This window comes from Photinus pyralis, unplaced genomic scaffold (genome assembly GCF_008802855.1).
Source record: "Photinus pyralis isolate 1611_PpyrPB1 unplaced genomic scaffold, Ppyr1.3 Ppyr1.4_LG2, whole genome shotgun sequence".
Classification (NCBI taxonomy): Eukaryota; Metazoa; Arthropoda; class Insecta; order Coleoptera; family Lampyridae; genus Photinus; species Photinus pyralis.
In genome coordinates this window covers 18699899-18723492 of record NW_022170403.1, presented here as the reverse complement: position 1 = coordinate 18723492, position 23594 = coordinate 18699899, and the positions used below count along the sequence as shown (strand labels likewise).

The following is a 23594-nucleotide window of genomic DNA, read 5'->3' as shown; positions in this document are numbered from 1 at the left end:
GTGTTTATTTCAATTAATTTGTGTAATCTTGCCTTGAATCTTTTCAGGATCTTTGTTAAAAGTCAAGTATACGTATGAAGTGGCCATCATACTGTATTTAATAAATTCAAAAAGGGAAGGTCATTGATTAAACACTGTTTCTAAAATAAATGAACTTGAAAAATACTTAGTATCGTAAGTAAGGGAAAAAATGTGTCAATGTTGCGCGGCTACGTCAGTTTTTTCCCCTTTTTCATCAAGTATGATAACTTTCTTAAGACCAAAAGATTAATCTCTGCGAACGACGTTGTGCAATATTCCAAGTAGGTTTTGGCAAACTTACTTTTTATAGGCCAAATTCATGCACAAACAGCGATTACGTTTGGATCAAAAATTATACAATGGCGACATTGAACTAGTAACCTACTTACGGATATTCAGACTTGATAAGGTCTATACGTTACCCAATTGAATCTTTGAATGTCAGACTGAAAAATATCCAACAGGTTCTCAGACTTCGACTTGCAATATGCAAGTACCTACGTCTAGAATAAATCATGGTGGGTGGTGGTTTACGTGAAAAGCCCACACTTCAACTTATTTTATTGTAAGTACTATACTTGAACTGCCGCCGACTTCTTTCCACAGTGTATGCAAAAAGTTGTTGCACTATTTCTTTTAGTATCCTACTTTCAAAACTTGCATCCTACTAGCGACTCCAAAAACTTTTTTTACGAGCAGCACTAATGCTTTAGAACTGATCACGGGTAATTTGTCAAACGAATTCATTTAATTGCAAAATTGACGTGAATTAATTCGTTTTGTTGGGATAATTAATAAAGCGTATCGGATATTATTAACAATTATAACTCGAATTATAATTAACCATTTAGGTATGAATAATAAATTTGCGGTTTATTGAACACAAAATTATTGAGAAAAATAGTTACAAAACGCCTTTCTGTGTGCTAATTTAATAAATATTGCAATTCTCAATCAAGTGGTTAGACTCTATCCGAGACTCCATCTATTTATCTATGCACAGGGGAGCCCGACTAGACAGCACTTAGGCCCATAGTGCCTACCCCCTTTCTTTCGCAACTGGATCCAGAGCCCGTTCCTCTCAATAAATAATAAAATTTAGCCTAAGTTACTTCACCCTCCCCGGTTCCAGATAGTTGTCTCCAGGGGGGGATATTGCTATGTTTGTGCAATGCGTGAAATTTCTGTGCAATCTGTGCATTTTTTGTGCAATAATAGCCGAGGGTGTGTGCAATGTAAGTACTTACTTCAGTAAGTGCATACATGTACTCGATAACGCTTAAAAATTGGTATGGACCGAGAGGTCTTTCACTGAGCAAATTTTTGTACACGTACTGCCGAAATTGGCAGTACTCCCCCTCTCCTGCCAGTAATTCTGCTTGCTGCCGGGTACTGCCAAGTACTGCTAATTCCTTCCGATGTACTACCAGGTCCTGCACGTATACTTCCAGGTACTACCAGGTCCTGTTTGCATACTGCCGTGACCCGCGAAACGTAGGACAATCCTTGGGACAATCTTATCGACATTGTTTTAAATTAATGCCATAAAAAATTTTGCAATTATCAGTAGGTACTTTATTTACAACTTTACAACGCTAAAAGCTAAGACTGCTTAATTAAAGGAACATATAATTGCCTTGTATTTTGGGGGACATTATAATAAACTCTACTCTACTCGCCTCTTTATTTAAAAAAAAGGATCAAAATAGGACGCGTCAGCGTCAGCCAAACGAAATAATTGCGGTGCTCTAGGGAATCTACTGGAACTCTTGCTTACCAAAATAATAATAGAATCGCTGACACAAGTTAAAAATACGTTATTCTAGAATGCAAATGGAAAGTGACAGAACCCCATTATCAATACGTATCTAAGCTTACACGACTTTAGGGGAAAGAAAAAGAAAAAATCACGGATTTCATTCACATCCACGTTTCATTTCACTGTTTGTATTGTGATTTTGACCAATTTCGTATAGTAAAATCAAAATTTTGTTTCAAATTCGTTCTTCAATTTTTCATGTAACACCAAACACAATCACCACACAAACTAAGACAGAATCTGAACAATTAAAACACGTATGACGAGATACGCGTTTTCTATTTTATAATGTTGGCATTCCCACAAAATACAACCTGGTCCTAGAAGTGTACTAAGGTGCTGCCAATGTGATGTATGGTACTGCCCGGTCCTGCCAGTGTACTACCAGGTCCTGTATATTATGTGCTACCTGATACTGCCTGGTCCTGCCCGATCCTGCCAGTGTACTACTGGTCCTCGTATGCACTGCCTACAATTTGTACACGTACTACTACACGTACTACCAGCAGTGAAATACTCCTCGGTATGGACTTTTAACTGCATTAGGTAACACGTGAAACACTACATTTGTTTATTGCTAGTAGTCATACGGCCTTTGGGAAATCCCGTTTTTTCCCGTTCCCGTGGGAAGTTCTTGCGGAGTACCTACCTACATCTTTACGCCGCCGAAGAAACCTACATTCTAAATGTCAAGTCTTTTTCCTACTGTAAAACATTAAATCTTGTTTTTTTCTGTTCCCGTTTGCGTGGGAATTTAGGATAGTGTTTTTCTCAAATACATAGTCGACACCTATTCCCCAAAGTTTCATCGCAATCGTATGAACGGTTTACACACGCATAAGAGACAGACAGATAGACAAACATTCATTTTTATTTTACATCATAGCAGACCTGAACGTTTTATCGCCTATTCCGAAGAATCTCGTTACCTTTTTAATCTATTGACATTGACATTGCCTAACATTTCCATATAATGCTATTGCAGTGTCCACATTTTAAATCTTTCGTGGTTTTGAGAGTTAAGAAATGCCGTTTTGGGATATGGTGATGATGTATTCCAAAATCACACTGTGCACATTTTAAATATTTGAAAGTATTGTGAGTTAACTTAAGTACACTTAATCTTCCTTTGTACTGGAACCGACACGTAAAAAGGTTACAGCGGCCACCGCGCGAGCGGCCCGAGTTCGGTTGCAGGTCCATGCAGATTTTTTTAAATTTGATATATTATTTGGCAACATTTCGCCTGACAATCCTAATTACTTTCATAGGGGTTGGTATTTCTAGTAATGTCGATAGTCTAAACGTCGTCAGCTGCACCGCGGGCCGATTCAGAATTTTTTTAAATTTTTGTGACTTAGCATTTCTACATTTAGCTAGGTCATTAAATGACACACGTAGTATATTTTAATTTAAAAAGATAGTATATTAAATAATTTTTTCAGAAATATAACGAGTGATGATTTAAAAAAAAATTTAAGTAATTCTGAAAAATTCCTTAATTAAAAAAATTAAAAAAAGAAATAAATTGAAAAAATGGTTCACATGATTCAAATAAAACAAAAAAATTTCAAACAGATGAACTGAATTTTCTTATTTTGTGATTTAATGCGTAGCAGCAAATTGAAATTCTTTTTTTTGTAATTATTAACAAGTTATACCAAAAAAATTGTAAAATAAAAACAACCAGTGTAGATTCCTGAAGTGAGCAGCAAATTGACAACATATACGTCAAAATGTAACGGTTTAGTTTTTACTACAGGGGTTGAAAGTTTCACTTGCATAAAATAAATTTTATTCCCTACGACACTGGTAAAAATTTTACTGTAACAATTAATTGCAAAAATATACAAATCTGGAATAAACCTCTGTGGGTCGACCTCTTCAAGAATGTTAAATTGATTTCGAATTTTTTTATACAAAATCTCCTTTTGAAAGGTAGAACCAATTCGGAAAATTGAACGGCGGAACGCCTTGTGTAATACCATATGGAACCATTGGTATCGCCTCATAAATTTTGACTGCTCGTTGAAACTGAATTTTGAAAGACGGTTGACGACTCAAATGAGGAGCAAACTAGGCTTCTGGTTTGTCGAAATTTAGTAGTAAACATTTCGCATCCTGGACCACAACGTGGTAACAGCTTTCTTCATGCGCGATAACACGAAAGTGTTCGCTCACGTATTAACAATACAACCCGTTCGTAACATATTCAGCCAACTTGTCGATTCCTCTGTACAACGAAGTTTCCTTTGTATAGTTTCGCCACTTTATATTAGTTTTATTGGTAATGGTAGCTCGCATTAAATTGAAATGCACACACGGCAATAATTTCGTCGAAGTGACGACACAGTTTTCTTTTGTAATGCGACAATTAACTTCAACTTTCGCGATAAAATTATCACGTACCTATGTACAATTACGCAGCTGTTATTCCGTATACGTCGATGATACGAATTCATCTTCAAACTTTTAGTTGAAAACGTTACGCGTTCTAAAATGCCGCGCACAGATAGATTCGCTTTGGAGGTTCTTCATTTTAAATTTTGTCTGTCCATCTGTCCGTTAGCACGATACCTCGAAAACTAATGAACCGATTACGATGAAATTTTTCCCGCCTGTCGATTATTTTTCGTTTTCGTATGCCTAATATAGGTACATATCCAAAATTCTAACAAAATCGGCCGAGCCGTTATCTCGCAAAATTGCTTGAAATGATCTAAACATTCTAAAACGTCGGCATTTGATGAAATTTTTGCATGTCCAAAAAACAGTGATCGCAGTAGCTACCTGGGCGCAAGCTAGGAATTAAGAAAAAGATACGTCCAGATAATCGACTGTTCCGAGACTTTTTACTCACCTTATATACAGTACCGTGGGTGTGTGAGGGTTTAAACTTACCTTGTTGATCAACACCCAACGCTGCAGTAAACCAGACCACTTCTCCTTTCTGAAAAAATGGTGTAAGGTGTGATAGGTACAAGCGTATGCCTGTAATTCATTTTTAAACAACCCCTCGTGTGGTTGTCGATCGGACCTATGTAAAAAGCCCTAAATCACCTATTCACAGTTCACAGCTTGGTTACCTGTGCTGTTCCTAGGGCTATAATTTGTTCATCTAAAAGAAGTCCATTAATTGCAACGATAACACTACAATTATGGAAGAGAAATTTCAGTATAATAATTATGCAATAAAAAACTAGTGAAAGCAAACGCAATATACGGAATCTATAATAACTTTGTGTAACCTCTTATTTTCATCTAGTTTTTCTTGGTATATTCATTCCCATGGAGTATTAATGCTGTAAAATTCTGTCTAGAAAATTACATTACAAGCGAAGGTGTGAAATCCTTTGACCTTTTTTTTATTAACTGCCGACAGGAGTAAAAAATTGGTACCTATTAAAAAAGCTTCTCACCTACAAGATTTATATTGCAGGAAGTTTATTAGAATTGAAATGCTTATCCGAGTAAATCGTGCAAGTTTTGTAAAGTTTTGAGTTTAATGAAGGTGAAGCTTGAACATAAATTTCATTTTGCTTGATCCTTATTTAAGATAATTATGTTTAATATATAGTAATGACGAACTCCCAAGGAGATGAATTCAAAGTTGTAATTAATTAAGGTGGATTAACAATTTTCTTTGTTGGTCGTTAACGCTAATATATTACAGGATTTTCATAAATCTTCACTATGCTCTTAATCTGGTTGTCACGTCTGATCCTTTATACTACTTTATATTTTCACGAAAGATTGATTTCAAAATGTACAAAAATATTTATTTAGCACCCGTACACAGTAAGGCAATCATTACAATTTGTTCACCTCTAATAACAAGTTGGTCAATATGTCTCTCACACGTTTCAAACTTTTCATCGCTTTTGATCACTTTAATAGGTGGAGGAACTAAACGGCCTTTCGAAATTTCGCACTCTTGCATTTCTGAAAATATATGATCACCCATAATTTGAAATAGATGCGTATGAAAATATCTCACCCATTCCCGCTGGAATTTTTCTGCGTTTCGGTCTGGTCCAAGTTTCAGTCACCTCTTCCAAACCAAGATTCCAATGTTTATCAAAAATTGTGACGTAACCGATGCAATAACCTCGAATTCCGTGGCTGTGCCTCGTCCAGACCTAAAAATACACGATTAGAATAAATGCAAGCCGCTCCAAATTAGATGACAACATGGCAACAATAAAAATGAATTGGCGTGATTTGCAAAACCATTAAACTGTTTGTTAATATAATATTAGACTGAAATTATAACTGTTTGACCAGGGTCGTCTAAATTACGAGTGCCTGCAGTGCATCATAACGAGGTCAAATATAATATACGCTTTTTAGTTGTAGAAGACTGCGCCAAGATTAACTGTACTTGATATACTAGGGTCACACATTTACTGTTAGAAATATATATTTCAATTTAGACACGTCTCGTATATTGTCTGTTAAGTTTCGTACTTTCGTTAACTATGTATTTTTAGAAACATCACTGAACTCGCTCATTTTTCTTCTATTTACAGCTCCGCTAATTCGTGCCGCCAATTTAGACGTAACGTTTCATTAATGAAATTTTATGTTTTAATGGATCGTTTAGGAGCATTTCGACTACATTGTAGATTTCTTAAGCTCACTTGTGGGTTAAAAGTGAGTGTATTATTATTCTAATTTATTTTAAGCCTTACTTTATCCTCAAGTGTAGTGGTTCCCAATCCAAAATCACTTAAGAGCGTCCCTAAGGCTAGCAGCGTCCAAATTAGCAATAAAAAGGAGAGGGCGTCGGAAAAATTTATGGAAATACCTCGGGAAATAGTAAATAGTTAGAGCCCTTAGAATTGTAAATTAAACATGCCACTCCCCAAGGCTCCCCAGTGGCCACGTCTGGTCGACGGACCACAAGTTGGGAACCACTGCTTCGATGGAACGGTTTAATTCGTCTAAAAGATACGGCAGTGAATGGTAGTTTGATTTTGATACATATTATACATCCAAAATTTAAGCCACTAATGGATTAATATAAGGGCTTTACTCAATGCCATAAGTGATCAAATAAAAAAAACAGCTCAAACATCGGTAGGCAAAATGTACGGTGGCAGTAGTACACGGGTTGATTGCAAAACAATATTGTTAGTATAGTACCATTTGCGTACACACCGTTTCGTAAATGATTTAAAAGTCTGATGGTGATGCGTTTTTAATTGGTATTCATTTATGTTTCTTTCGTCATGATATGATATCACTGTCATATTTAACTACCCTTAAATGTGTAACGAGTAATGGGTAACTAAGAGCAAAAACAATTAGCAAACATCATTAATTTTTCACCTCAGCGCATTATCATGACCGAATACTTACGATATGATCTTGTAGCAAATCTACAGGTTACCATCGAGGTTATCATTAATGGATATCAGTTAAAATTGTAATTTTTTTTGGTACCTGATGCACTTACTATCAAGACGAGTATCAAGATCATTGTATGATAGGTATAGGATAGGGTTTTTTTTAGTCATTTGAAATAATATTTTTTTGTATTCGTTGGTATGTTTTATGTATGCTATGCACACAAGTTTCGCCATGTATTTACTATTTATAATAAAAGAATTGAACCACTAGCCTCACTTTTTACATCGTCGCTGTGGTTTATTTATTTATTGTCCCTCTCTTATTCTGGGCCCTCAACAGGCTGAATTATACTATATTGCTGTGACCCCACGTTGGGCGCCAAATAAATAACGCTGTGTGCAATGGCATTCGGTCAACACAACACAAATTTTAGACGCCAGTTGAAAAATCTGATATAAAAACTCTATTCGAGTCGCACAATGAGTCAGAATAAACACAATTAATTGATTGACAATAACAAAATTATATTATTCCGAAACACATGAATAGAACATTAAAGAAAATTCCTGAAAGAAAGGGAAGCTTGCACAGCTTGTTTGGATACATTACCTCGCGGCAGGCGTTCGAAAAAAGAAATAAGAAAATCTTAAAATTACTTACAGTTTTTTTTTTCTTAATAATCCTAATATAATCATCTAGTCGGTTAACGGTGTGCGCGCTTAAATCAATACACAAACGCTTAGAACTTCAATGACCTTTCTTCTGGGCAGAATTATATAAACAAACTACGTCTTCAATTAATCAAATAGGGTGAACTGCCCGAATAAAAACAGGGTAAAGGGACGTGCACTCTTTTCCAATCGTCGCGAACCAGCTACCTTCCAGCCTCCTGCTTGCAGTATTTAACGAAACACCGCTTCTATAATAACATAATTCTCCTTCTTCCAGTTTTTACAAATGAAGCGCCAATCATAATAATTAGCCTTGATAACGCTATCTTCGACAGAATGCATCGCCGCTTACGCCAATCTAATGCGCCCATCGTTGAAAATCTGCATAACTCTTTTCTAACAGCGATAAAAACACGCGTGTTAATTTAATCTCGTCCGATAACAAAATCTCTTATTGCAAACTGACCAGATGTGCCACATTAAAGCACGCAAGTAGCCGAAACCCGAAGAGCAACGATCTTATAACCTGATCGGACCCAATTGTTAATCTAGACTATCCGAGGACACACAGAGACACAAAAAAATTCGTCAAATTTACTCTTGATAAATTAAAAAACTTCCTATAAACAGGGTGTCCCCGCGCATACGATACCTATAGCGAAATTCTTGATTCGCTGCGTATTTGAAAACTATGCGAAAGGATAACATAATTAATGTATACAGGGTGTTTCGAAATTCGCGCACACGGACTGTGGGATAGTGTTATACAACGAAAACTGAATAAAAAGTTCCTCTACCAGCTTTTGATCAGACCGGCACTTTTTTTTCGACTCGTCATAATTATAGTTTATTTTGAACCTTCTTTTGTTTTTAAAAATGTGTTATTATTAAGTTTAACCAGTGGCGCAGCGCAGGGGGGGGGCGGAGATTTTTAAAACCGCGGTAGCTCGAAAAATAGCGGTCTGATGGAGAACTGGTAGAGGAACTTTTTGTTCAGTTTTTGTCGTATAACACCGTCCCATGGTCCGTGTGCGCGAATGTCGAAACACCCTGTATATGAGGTCTAATCCGTTTAACAATCGTTGACTAAAAACAAATGCAAAGGGGAAAAACTTATTGGAGATGGGTCTTGATATATGAATACGTATCAGTAAAAGCAAGTAATAATCCCTTCGCTAGCATCAAGATCACCAAAGCTTTTGTTTATTTACATTATTTCAATATTTGAAAAAAAGTGACTACACTGTGGTAGCTTAAAAATTGACAATTAAAATTTAGACAAACTATACAGGGTAAATATTTTGTCTGGAGTAGTGGATATATTTTCAACACAACATTTTTGAAAAGAAGTTTTTTATGGTATCCAAAATTATAAAAAGTTTACTACTAACCTACGGAGGTACTTTAAATGTGTGATCAGTGGTGTACTTCTGCATGGTCAAGGGGGGCATATTTTTCTAATGGAAACTACTAGTTTTCATTACATATTATTAAAGAGTACAGTTTTTTGGAAATAGCAGCATAAAAAACTTAGTAAATTTAAGAGAAAAATTCAAATTTCAAATTAAGGAAAATAATTAATTGTATAATTTTACCAGTTTGGTCATTTTATGTTGTCATATTTAAAAAAAGGTCCATTCTTTCATAGTACGTCACGAAATAGTGCTTTCCATTAAAAAAGTGACACTCTTAATTCTCTAGACGCTCGCAACTGTAAATAATTTTTATGCATATAGATTTCCCTCCAGAGTTCCTTATACATTTTTAATAATTGTTAATGTAATAAATTGCTTTGAAATAACTAACAAAAGAATAATACCTACTTTTTCTCACACAAGAGAAATATAAAATTAATAACTATTTTTCTTAATTTGAGTTTTTCTTTTAAATTTGTTTACCTATGTAATATACCTAATATTTTTTATGTTGCTATACGCAAAAAAGTGTGCTCTTTAAGAATATGTAACGAAAGCCCCTCCTTCACCACACGCAGAAGTACGCCACTAATCACAAATTTAAAGTACGCAAATTGGTAGAAATCTTTTTATAATTTTGATTACCATAAAATGTTTTCTTTTAAAAAAATCTTGTATTCCATTGTTCCAGACAAAAATGTTTACCCTGTATATATATTTAATTGATCTAGGTTGCCCATAGCTATACCTTTGTCCAAATGCAACATTTCCAGATTTGTCCAGCTCGGTTACTTAAGCGTTTTTTAACGATCTTCGAGATCGTTTATAATTTTGTATTTCTGTCTGCCTGCCCGTGTTCACGAAAACTTTTTTTAGAAAAAACGTCGGATGGCTTTGAAAATGGTGGCTATTGTTTTTCAGCAACGTAGTTGTAAAAATGATGGATGCGTGAAGATCTTTTTGACATTATATATATGTAAAAGAATTAGCCATTATCCTGAGGTTATACTGTGAAAAATTGAACTTATTTGCCACTTCAATTTAGCAAAAGGGCCTGTGCTTTCAGTTAAATTTAACTGATAGTTCCGAGGATAGTTCATTGTCAAAAAAACATCCACAGTAAAAAGATAATTGAACAGAAAATGAAATATCACTTCGGTTAAATTCGTCACTATGTTTTTTGCTAATACTCCACTACGTGCGTTTCGCATTTCCATCATTACCTTACGTTTTTAGGCGGAATATGATTGGTGCACGAAACCGCTACAGAAAACTTAAAAGTTTAAATTACATACATTTTTATAACAGCCTGACAATGGCATTTACAAAATTGTGAAAGGATTAAAAGGAATGTAGCAATCGATATTTGGCAATGACTCTTTTTAATTACATTATTTTCGTGTGATTATGCTATTATAGTAAAGGCACTAGAAGTGGAAAATCACTATAATTGTGTAGCAAAACAAAAAAAACACGATTATAAATTGTACACCTGAAACAAGGTAAACGTTAGAATAATAAAAGTAAACGGTAGATGTCTAAAAAAACGACTGAAGTCATTTATTATCCTTGTAGCAAATCTGATGGTTACAATATTGAGATAGGAATGGTAATCAACCTTGCGCGACGGCCTCGTTCAGGACCTTCTTGAATCAAGGTTCGCGAAAGTATTGTTAGTGTTGGACGTTAGAAGTTCCTTCAGTGTCTACTTATCGTCGAGACAAATAATGGCGCAATCATTTTAACTAAAATAGATAAACTAATAATCGTTTAGAAGAGAAAGTTTCCCAGAAAGCGAAAGTTTTCTCGCAGTCATTTTTCATAATGTAAAAACGACCATGTAAATATTTAGTAGGCCGCTTATAATTCCGTAAATGCGAAATTCGCCGCGACGAACATTTGGCCCTCTTTGACCCGTTACCTCAAACGCTTTCGCCTTTTTTTATTGCACCTTTACACTTTCACCAGATTTTATTGTCGATGCATCCCAATGAATGTATTAGATAAGCGTCAGTTGGCCAATTGACCGAGGCACTTGTGAATTAAAAATGGATATGCACTTGAAAGGTGTAAGAACAAACCGATTACAGGATGTTCACTTTTAATTGGAATTTTTCAAGTGCGTTCCTCAAAGTCAATGACTTGTTTTTTGTATACTGTATACTTTCTGTGACTGATAATGATTTTATCAGGTTGAGCCTGAGTACAAAAATTCACAACCCCAATCATTGAACGCTCATCTGTCAACCATTGTTTCCTGTCTTGACTCATCGAACTCTTTTATAGAGCATGATTTCTCAGGTACTGTAAAACGCCACTCTTTAAGTATACAACTTCCACGCTGTTCTTTGTAGTGTTTCAAATACTTCCCACTTGTAAAGGTTTACAATATCCATCAACTTTTCCTTTAGGTACCACATTCGTGCTTTTTAAAATCCAAATTAGAAGGATTAGGATACCATAAGATTCAATTTTCCTAATTCCATGAGCTGTCTGTGGATTTGTATAGCAGTCATAGAAAAAAATAAATTACGTATAAAAAAAACTCTCGCCAGGAAAGATTGGCGGTCACAGGGCACCTTATGTCGATTACAATCTATGTTTTTCTAAAGATGTGAGCGACTTCCGGAATAGGATCGTGCCAATGTTGAACGAAAAGTCTTTTTGACACGATACTATCCCGGAAGTCGCTCACATCTTTAGAAAAACATAGATTGTAGACCGGGATCAAGTGTTCTGTGACCGGTAATCTTTCCTGGCGAGAGGTTTTGATTTAATGGGTTTACAGATAATTTTTTTTGCAAATCAGGGCACATTTTATAACAAATGAAAGCAAAAACTGGAAATTTGGTAGAGGCATCTCGAACACTCACCACGTCTTGTACAGAAATACTTTCAGAAACTATTTTTGTAACGAGTCACATTTCAGTTTGCTTTCTTGCACATGGAATGGTTTCATTTTTTTATTATAATTTCTGCTATGTCTTTGTGTGTTTAGTTTATCAGTCGTTTTTTTCGGGCTAAATTTTGGACGAATACAAGGGTTTCGTAATTTTCCTAATTTAGGTATAAAAATTGCTATAATAAAAAAATATTTTTCTATGAGACTATATTTTAACTTTTCTTGTAAGTAGCCTTAAAAATTTTGTGTGTAATGGTCACTACGCCACCCACAAAACACCTGTCCAGCTAGATCAAAACAAATCAAAATTGTAACTTACAATTTCATAATCTCTCCTAGTACACATCCGGCATCTGCTATAACGCTATAAGAAGAATCCAAATATTGACTTTTCAATTTGAGAGATTCGGTGACCTCGAATTTATTACACAACTTTTGAACACATGAAATACTTCTTGGACACGAATGGAAAAATCTCACATGAAGGTTATAAAGCTTAGTTAAACATAATACCCCGCACTCAGTCGGTCGATAATTTTAAAAAATTTTAGGTTACAGCTTTGCTCTCTAATAATCTGGTCATAAAAGGCTTGTGATATTCCGGTGCACTTATCAAAGACCCAAAAACGCCGACAGCTTCTGGAAGCTTAACTTTTTCTTTATTAAACTGAATTCCATTACTCGAAATAAGATGCAACCATTTTCGGTGACTGCTCGGACGGTAGAAACTTTTAATTTTCTTTACTCACTAACTTTTTCTGAATACGGACAAACCATTTTAAAAACTTTCGTCAAACCTTTACTACGTACTTCACTTGACGATAACTTAAATCTTTCAGTAAGATTGCTAACCTCGCGGAACTGCAGCAGCATTGTTTTTACGTTGACTCCACTATTTAAGAGAGCACCACAATTGGACTTGATAACGCCGGCTTCGAAAGAAAGCGTCCCGCGTCTCCACTTATGCTGAAAATAACGTATACAACGTAAAACACCTTATCTCTTCACAGTGATAAAAAAACGCAAACGACCAGATGCAAGTGCGCAAACGTGACAAAAGCGATCAAATATAAACAAGAAAATAATAGGCAATTACAAACAAATCTAAAAGTAAAAATAGGCACTGAAGTGACAAATTCAAATACAATCAACCGACTTTGTGCTTATTCGTAAATAATCCCCCAGATTTACACTTACTAAATTGAAATATTCTCATAATAGAGATAGGCACCTTGGATAATAACTGGAATATTGCTGTGTGCAATGGCAAAGGTCCGTAAGCCACCCAAAACACCTGTCCAGCTAGCTCAATTAAATAAACGCGATTATACATTTTCCAAGACACATCCGGCTTCCGCTACAATGAAAAAATCTCGATTCATTTTATTAACTTTATCAAATTTAGGGCTCGATTAAACACAGAATAACATGTATTCGGGCTACACACAACATGACAAAGCGGAGAGAAAGAGAGGTCTGTTTGCACGCATGTAAGCGATCGATAGACGATTACTTAATTACTGATAGTTTTTAATAATACAATAATCTGGCCATCAACGGCAATTTTCTGGCGCATAACTAAACACTCGCTGACTGGCTGAAAGCTTCACTTCTTTTCTATTTCATTTAATCGTGATCACACAACAGGTTTTGTTGAATTGATGATTAAATTTGTGGTTTCCTGAATGGAGGAAAGAAAAATCTTGCTTTAGCGAATACTTGGAGAACCTCGAAGAAAGGTCTCACCGTGCACTGAATGACTTGATTGACACATACTCAAACTATTATTTTCCCGGATGCGGATAAACCTCTTAAAACTCCTCACGAACTCGATTAATTCACTTGACGTCGTACATTAAATCAACCAACTTTCTTCAATAAACAAACTTCACTATCAAAAAAAAATAAACAAATACAACGCGTTCAATTTACACAAAACTTAAACATTTAACAAAAAAACAACGTTGAACATCAAAGTTAAATAAAAAGAACAAACTGCGTGTTTAATTCAAAACCAGTAACCAAATTTATGTAAAAAAATTGGTATTCCACATACAGGGTGGCCCAATATTAAAAACCTCAAAATGTTGATTGTTTTTTCACCAATCTAGAATATCATTCTAAAAAATACCCATGCCAGTGCCACACAGTACTAGAGAATCTTTTATTTGTTGAGTACATTGAAGAAACTACGTGAATCAAAATCGGCTGGACTTTTTCCATACCTTCATAGCCAATATTTGGTTCGCCAGTATGTACATGCTTGCGTTATGAATTAATTTATTTATGTTTTTAAATCCAATATAATCGTGATATTACGAGTATATGTGAAATAAAAAACGACTACTTATTACTTGCATCCCGCCTTATTTTCCTTAAAAGGGTATCTATTGATATATGTATGATAAAATCAGACTTAAACCAATCACTTATGTTCCGTGATAACCCACGGTAATTTTTCAGAATTCTTTGAAAACCGTTAGGTGTTTGCTATGTCTTCATTCCTTTAATATTGTCGATATGTCGTGTAGGGTTAAAATTAGAAAAAAAGATTGGGTGATACCAAAAGACTACTGTGGAAAATGCGAGGGAAAATGTTCCGAATACCATTGAATAATACAGATAATTTCACGTGTGGTATTTCAGCGACAATTCAATGCGATTATTCAATGACATTTGTCAAACTTCCACCAGTGAAATGTCGCGAAATTTTGTCGTATTAACCGGAACATTCTTCTTAGTTTGTTAATCAATTTCGACAACCCACTTATCACCACATCTTTTAATTTAATCACTCATAACGAATTAGCTTGGAGCACAAAAGTTCGAATAGAATCGATAGCAAAATGAAAAGCAACTTCCGTAATTTATTTTGACGTTTATTGTTGTCATGGAAATACATTCGCGTGGGTAATTATGCTTAATTTTTCTTTTGATTCATTGAATAGTCCTCCGAATACCATTCGTAGTCGAAGTATTTGTAGATTATTTTTGAGCTGCTGTTCCACTCATGCTAGTTACGCTTTTTAATACCACTCGCGCAAGCGCTCGTGGTATTAATCAGCGTAACTAGCATTCGTGACAGCACCTCAAAAATATTCGACAATACTTCGACTACTTATGGTATTATATATGAGAATACCGTGCCAAGGGAATTCAAAAAAGTATGTACGAAATATGTGCATTACTCCTTTGCAATGTACAATAGTACTAGAGAAATGCAAAGATAGTAGCCTTCCTTTCATTTCTTGTTTCAATGGCAATCACTAGCAAAAGTGTCTTTAATTATGCAAATTGTGAAAGCTCTCCTTAGAGGAAGGACCGGCGCATATTTAGAAACAACCGAATATGGTCGGATATTGCTTTTTTTCATGTTTCGGATTCCCTTGTTTTGAATGTTTTAAAAAATTGAAGAAATTTTGAGTTGTAAACCGCATCGGAAAAAATGAAAAGTCATATATTTTGACCTGACAATAATTGATTGTGTGTTGTGCTATTGCAAAACAGTGTACCTTTTTGTATAATACTCTTTCCTGTAATAAGTAATCGTAATAAAATCGTTATAAATAATAATGCTTTATAATGAAAGTGTACGCATTTTCCGTTACGGACAATTAATCATAAATGGTTTAATTACACCAACGTACCTACCAGTAATAAAAGTAAACAAATTCTAATTGCAATATAATACGTTCTTTCACCTTTCACCGTCTAATCTTTGCTACTAAGACCGTGGGTCGTTCACTTTTTATACAAAGAAAAGTAAATTATCATCGTTAATTAATGTGATAACGCTTTTTAAATTGTTGTTTAAATATTTTGGCTACTTTTGGCTGCAGCGAAAATAATTTAACATAATGCAAGTAACATCTGCAAAAAATACACTTTAAAAAGTGAATCGACATTCACTTTCTTATAGGAGAAAGTAGCTTCAAGTAACAATTTTCTTTTGTGTCAATGTACAAAGTTTAGCCTTACAGCATCTGCTTTCATGGCAAAAACGTTATTCCCACGTAATTATTTTGTTCTATGCGCAAATCATTTGATTAATTTTTGAACAATCTTTGTATACAGTCCGTAAATTAAATCTTTTTTGCCATGAATCAGTGGTTATAAATACTGGGTGATGATTGCATCACACCCAGTTAAAAATTGGCCAATTTAAGAAAAAAATTGATATTAAAATGACGCTTTCTATATTCCGTTAAACGTACTTGAGCGTAAGTGTAATTTACATAATAGCATTCGGAAAGGTTAGTTTCTGCCTAAATTATTTATTGACAGGTAAGAAAGCGAAGACCGATTGCTTAGATTAATTCGACCATGGCGTTGACCATGAAGATCAATGGACCTGTTGGTTACTAAACGTGTCCAGTATAATAGAAGGATAATGTTTCTTGATTTGAGTAACTGTTGTGGTGAGTTAACTACTAACCTTCTGCCATAGTTTCCTTGTTGTGCAATCATTAGCATTGATATACTTAAGGCCAACTATCATTTTTATTGAGAAGTCGTTGCCATTGAACAAGATTGTATGCGTGCATATTGATGTTGTTTTGCAAATTTATTCACGACCGCCGACCGGACTGTTTCACTATTTCGAACATTATCATAGAAGTTACAAAACCAAATTTGTATGTGGGAATGAAATTTTACCTTGATTTGTATACGTTCGTCCTTGCATTTTGTTAATAGCTTTATGGGTCCCTTGATTGTTTCCATGTTTGTTAACACATTTTTTTCGATTCTGGTCTTCCGTTTGGAAGGTATTGGCACTGAAAAAGATAATATCCATCATTTTTTGTACACGGGGTAGGTAAAAAATAAAAAAAGAAAGATTCAAAATTATCACAGCTCTTTGTAATACACTTTACTTTTACATGGTTTTTCCATACGCACACATAAGTACACTATTTTAATAAATATTCAATTACACTATAAAAAAAAGTACAAAAGTGTTTAGCCTAAATTCTAAGTAAAAAAGCCACATGCATTAGCGTTAGTAACTGTCAACACGACGTATGACAGCAAAAGTCATCATAAAGAAGTGTAGAAGAGATTATAAAAATAATATTGTAACTTCCCGTTGGAAAATTTAACGAGAAATATTTGTTTAATTAATAAGTTGTATAACTAATAGCAAAAGGGACAGGTTAATAATTAACATAATTGTCAATTAATATAAACAACCGAAGTTGCCAGTATGCAAATGAAATTTTAATTATGGAATTCAATCCTTGATCGTGATCATTTAATAACTTTCTCCCAATCCATACTTCCGTTTAAGGTGTAACCTAATTTATACACCTACAACCCATCAACTGTCAAGTAGCAATTTCGTTCTCGCATGCTGCTGTACTTGACCTTGTTTTTTTCATCTTGTAGAGTGATGCAAGACATTTTTTTTTCCGTTTGAACAGATTATTTGCATTAAAAGTGTTATAAACCACCTTTGCAAGTTCAATGGTAGTTAGTTGGGTTCAAGATCAGTTTACTTACTCCATTGCATTGTGCAAATGAACCGGTCGATTGCAAACAATTCGAGTATTGTAGAGGAGCCAGGAATTTGCTTTCTTTTCCTGAGATTGCTAAATAACTGATTCTGAGAGGGCAACATTCGTTGATTCAAATGAACGTGATTTTGTGCTTAAAAACCTGGAGAAAGTACAGTTCGTCTAAGCCGTAGCATCGACAGTGTACCCAAATTTAATGAAATTGTAATGGTCTCATTAATAAAGTAAACATCCAACAAAACTTGTGTTCTTTTTAACAAGTAACAGAAGATATTTTGAACCATCCAATCATATTGCTCAAAATATTGGGAAATCTCGTTTTCTTAGATGGGACATACGCTCGGTTCCGGCATCACCTCTCACGCCCGCGTAACTCCATACCGGTTTATGTATATAGAAACCTTCGCGGGCATACGTCCAACATTTTCCCAAATTTTCATCGCAATCGGATAAACTAGATAAACGGTTTAGGCAGGTATAGGAGACATACCTACATACAAACATTCATTTTTATTTAGGTATGTAGATACGAGTATTGGTTGGTTTATACAATCATTACCATTGGTTCACTATCATTAAGAAATAGCCAATAGAAACAAATGGTTACGTTGGTTAGCGATGCACAAGAAACCTTTGATTCTATTCGCTATTTCTAATGATCTAAGTAATGATGATGATGATAAACACGAAACTTGTAAAGTAAGAATGTGAACGCTCCCTTAAAATTAACTATGTTTGCGGTCGCTAGATATCACTATCTGACAATGACAAAGCATTGCGCGCAATAACATTTCCACTTCGTGTTTTTATCACTAATCATTTTTGTGTATAAAAGGAAGATTCCTCTGCTTCACAGGACACTTCTTCCTGTTACTTGTTGACCTGAGCACCTGATTTCCAGACCTACCATAAAAAGTGGTGTGTTTTATTGGAGTCACAACGACAGCTACCCGCGTGCCTATCGAAGAACCCTTACAACTTGAAAGAAAATTGGGGTGGTTTAATAGTTTTTAGCCTAACCATTGATTAACTTGAATCAATTGCGATATATTTACAGACCATCTATCAATACGTGCTTTATTGTAAAACGGCTAATACGAACAATTTTTTTTCGAACCACTAAGAAACATATAAAATACCCTAATTTTTAGTGCCGACCCACGGTTGAAGAGAAAATAAATAGCTTTTCATATTTTCAAATTAGTGTCGACGTCATATAAAACTGAAAATCTTTTATCTGAAACGAGCTCATAGAAAAACACTTATGTAAAGAGTGAGTCAACGATTGCGCAGGGTAACAATGCCTTAGAGTGCTTCTGTATTACGATAAGGTTCTCCACATTTTAAAAATATTTTGAATTATACAGGGTGCGTTCACAAGGCAGGGCGATAAAACGGTACATTTTTTTAAATGGGCCCCTCTGTATTGGAATGCATTTTTTAATAATTATACGTGTAATTGCACGACTTTTTTTATTATATCGTTAATATACGAAGAACTTGTAATTTTAAAGATAATTCGATTAATAAGAAACATTTGACATTTGCAAGCGTCAGTTTATTGTCAAAATTACTAGTCTACTATAAAACAATTAAAAATAAGTTTACAGGGTGTCTTCTTTGTAAATCCAAAGTTACAAAACTTTATATTAAAAATTCCACTTTTTTAAATGGAACGCCATGCATATATTTCTATCTTCTTTAGCTCTTCTAAAATCTGTGATAGTTTTCGAAATATCTTGGTTTTCCTTGCTTTTATATTCAATAAAAAAATGCATTCAAATCAGACGGTTCCATTTAAAAATGTACCTTGTTGGCGCTCTACGTTGTGAACGGACCCTGTACAATTCAAAATATTTTTAAAATGTGGAGATTATTCAACCATATCATAATATGAAAGCACTCTATCGAAAAATCTTATCACCAAGGCATTGTTACTCCGCGCAATCGTTGACTCACGCTGTACAAATTCTTAAAAATATGTTTTCATAATAATCGACTCAGATCATCACCATAGTGAGATACACTCCCGCAGGAATAACGGACTATCAGAAAAAATATATTAATTACAATTCGGCTGTATCGAAAGCCTTATGCACAAACGTTAATCTCACAGAGTAACAACGAAATTAAAATATTAAATATTACGAGCTCAGAAGGGTGCTCTTTGCCAATAGTAGATAAACACATCAAAACAAAACAAGAAAAGGGTAATAATAGCGCCCCATACGAGGTGTGTCCAGAAAGAATTGGGACTGATTTTTCCCTGGCTAGAAGATGGCGCGCAGTTCACTATAGTTTACCAGGGGAGAGTATTTGGGAGTGTTACTGAAGTGAGGGCAGTTCGCTCCGAAACGATGGAGTGGGCAAATCAAGATTTTAGCGAATCGTGGAAAACGTTGGAAAGTGAAAATGTAGCGACTTATTGAGCAGCGATCAAGTTCTGTGTCAAACTTAACAAAACTGCTACGGAAACTTTTGCTATGATTCGTGAAGAGCAGAGGTTGAAGATGACCGATGCTGGAAGACCCTCAACAAACCGATCTGCCGAAAATCTGGTAAAAATACGTGATCTTTTAAACACTGACTCAATTTGCCTCAAAGGATTGTTCACGAGATATTGATAGGAGATTTGAACACGAGGAACGATATCGCATCCCGCATAGGGAGTGCGCACGCAAGCATTAAGAAGAGTAGGGAACAACTTTAAAACATCTTCATGCCCTCTAGCGGAAAAATAAGAAACTATGAAATAAAAACTCAACCAACAAAACTTACTACAACGAGAACTTGCACGAGAAATGCACAGAAGGTTACTAAATGGATTTAAATTTGAAGCTGAATTTAAAAAAAAGTTACAACGTACTTTATAATCGCCAGTCATCAGTCAGTAAGGGAAGATAAGTTAAGAATATTAATTTCATTTTATCTAAATCTTGTGTCTGTCTAACTTTGAATTTAGTGAACCCATTGCTGGAATTCGTTGTCTAACTTCATGCGAGTAAAAAATTGGTCTCAATGATATGAATTTACGCAATTTTTATGAAAATTCAGGGGCCGTTAATGCCGAATTAAATAAATAACGGGTCTTCGAAACCACATCTAGGGTATGGTAACGTAAATTTAATTACGTGATTTATTTATTTACAATTAATTATTAATGAATGTATGAGCCTTGTATACAAATTTAACACATACGGGCGCGCACTTCATTAATAATCACTTTGGCATTGATGTTGGAACTCCTAATAAACACGCGACAATTTGCTTAAATAGCAAATAGGAAATAAAAATCACAACGGATTCTCTAGAATTCCCATCAAGAAAGCGTCACATCCGCCTTCATTCCTTGTCGTCGGTGACTGTAAAATGTAATGAGATTTCCTAAAGACTACCCGAGAATACCCACAGACTTCCCACCAGATTTCCCAAGAATTGCTAGAGATAGAGACGATCTTCCTTTTTTGGCCAAAAATATTCAAAACTTCCATTCAAAATATTACCTCATATGCATTATTTCGTTTATTTTTAATTTTGCCAATATACCAACTAATCATAGTAGACAAGGTAATATTTCTCGAGTTCAGTTATGACATTGCCATAGTTTACTTCTCTGTTTATTACCGAGCTCCTAAGCGAGTTCATGATTTTGGACATTTTCTCCGTTAGTCCGTCCGTCCATGTCGGCCAGGTTTATTTTACCAATTTATCATTGAACTGATCGGTTTAACCGAATTAGTAGATTTTTTTGTGGTTACAATAATGCTGCCACAATTGTGTCCAGCAAGTTATCTTACCTTGGTTTCCAGGTTCATTTCCAGCAATCCGGTGTATTTAGCCAAAACATGGCGAATCTCCCCACTACCAACAGAAAATAACACTCACGTAAGACCACACTGTCTCTATAGAGTCATTGAAGTTAATGATACTGTGACTTTATACTGACAGTGTGACCATGAGCGCAACGGTTGCCATGTTCCCCCAGAGTTGAACGTAATCAATGGCGGGTACAGCAGGGGACAATTGCCCCCTACGACAAGTCCACAAAAGCTTGCCCTTTTATTATACTTTATTTACATTGTTTCCATTACATTCCTCAATTTCTACCTTTCTAAAAATGTGTACTAAGTAGGGCTTGAAACCCATATGAAATATAGATTCCGGTTCCACACTATTTAGGTAGAATTATTTTTTAAGGGTTCCGGTATCGGTTTCGGTCCTGTGGCTTCAGTAATTTTCGGTTTCAGTTCCATTTTTTTTCGGTTTTTAAGGGTTCCAACATAAATAAACTCTTCAACTCTCCTACTGTGTTTTCCAATATGTGCATCCATATGCTGAAAAGCCCACCATTGCATCAAATTGTTTCTTGTGTGTATGTATCAGGTTTCTAGACATGCAAATGCTATTACAAATATCAGTATGGCAATTTTATCATTACAAAATAAATAAAGCTTTGCATTCTTCCAGGATACTTACTTACCCCACAATTTTTAGTAAAGTATAATATTAAGGAGCGTGATTATTTTCTGAAGTAACATCGGAAGCGATAATATTTTGACGCTTTTTAACCACGGTACATCAGTTTGCAAATTATTGCTGAACTATGGAGAGTAACCATAGCAAACTCTAGATCTACAGACTGAACTCCCATTGGTTATATTCAAATCTGGAGGAAACATGGCGCAGCCATTAGAAAAAACTTGACCACCACGCTGTTAGTATAAAGCCATTGTAGTTAATGAGCGAGGGGGAAACCACTTCCTTAAAATTTGTACACCAGATTGAAAATGGAAATAATGAGAGGATTGAAGTGTGTAATGAAAGATTGAAATAATAATGAAAGAATGAAATCGTAAGAATTGAAAATGAACTATTCGTTTTTGTAAATAATGAAACCGTTAATGAAAAATATTTATAACCGTAATAAGAAAAATGAGGAAATGAAAAATAAATGAAGAGAATTAATAGAATGAAAAAGAATTAATCTTAGAATTAATAGAATGAAAAGAGAATGAACAGATTGAAAGTAATGAAACTGATAATGATAATATTGAAAGATTGAAAATGGAATGAAACTGGAATGAAAAATTCATGTACACCAAATTGAAAGAGTGGTTTCCCCCTCGGGGGAAACCACTTCCTTAAAATTTGTACACCAGATTGAAAATGGAAATAATGAGAGGATTGAAGTGTGTAATGAAAGATTGAAATAATAATGAAAGAATGAAATCGTAAGAATTGAATATGAACTATTCGTTTTTGTAAATAATGAAACCGTTAATGAAAAATATTTATAACCGTAATAAGAAAAAATGAGGAAATGAAAAATAAATGAAGAGAATTAATAGAATGAAAAAGAATTAATCTTAGAATTAATAGAATGAAAAGAGAATGAACAGATTGAAAGTAATGAAACTGATAATGATAATATTGAAAGATTGAAAATGGAATGAAACTGGAATGAAAAATTCATGTACACCAAATTGAAAGAGTGGTTTCCCCCTCGTTAATGAGACTTCTTTGAGGATTCCTATATAGTAGTCAAGAATTCCAAGCGAATACTCAAGACTTCCTGGAGACTACGTAAGGATTCCTTGAGACTACTCAAGAATTTCCAAAGAATTCCTGGGAATACCCAATGAATTCCTCTGAATACCCAATGAATACCTCGGAATTCCTGATTCCCATACAAAAGATCTCCCATTGTGGTAATTTTATTGACCTATAAAACACTCAAATGAAGATTACGTGCATTTTTTTGTAAAGAGGGATACTAGAGACAGTGTCAAAGAGAAAAAAATAATTTAAATAGATACTTACTTCATCTTAATGTTATATGGAGAGCTTTACGTTGCATTAGGCTCCACCATTTTATCATGAATTTGTTTGTTATTGCTTTCA

At 34.7% G+C, this 23594-nt stretch overlaps 2 protein-coding genes across 2 annotated transcripts in view; one reads left to right on the top strand and one right to left on the bottom strand.

Annotated features, from left to right (window-relative positions):
- LOC116163859 (ecdysone-induced protein 74EF-like) overlaps positions 1–23594 on the top strand; it is a 77359-nt gene that overhangs the window by 9280 nt on the left and 44485 nt on the right. The gene's annotated exons all lie outside the window — the stretch shown is intronic.
- Positions 5598–23594, bottom strand: part of LOC116163860 (U7 snRNA-associated Sm-like protein LSm11) — a 61054-nt gene continuing 43057 nt past the window's right edge. Inside the window, exons 3-5 of the mRNA XM_031477991.1 lie at positions 16837–16955; positions 5838–5979; positions 5598–5782 (exon numbers count right to left, since the gene is read on the bottom strand). Coding sequence (XP_031333851.1) covers positions 5619–5782; positions 5838–5979; positions 16837–16955 — 425 coding nt within the window. The 3' untranslated portion in view covers positions 5598–5618. The remainder of the gene's footprint in view (positions 5783–5837; positions 5980–16836; positions 16956–23594) is intronic.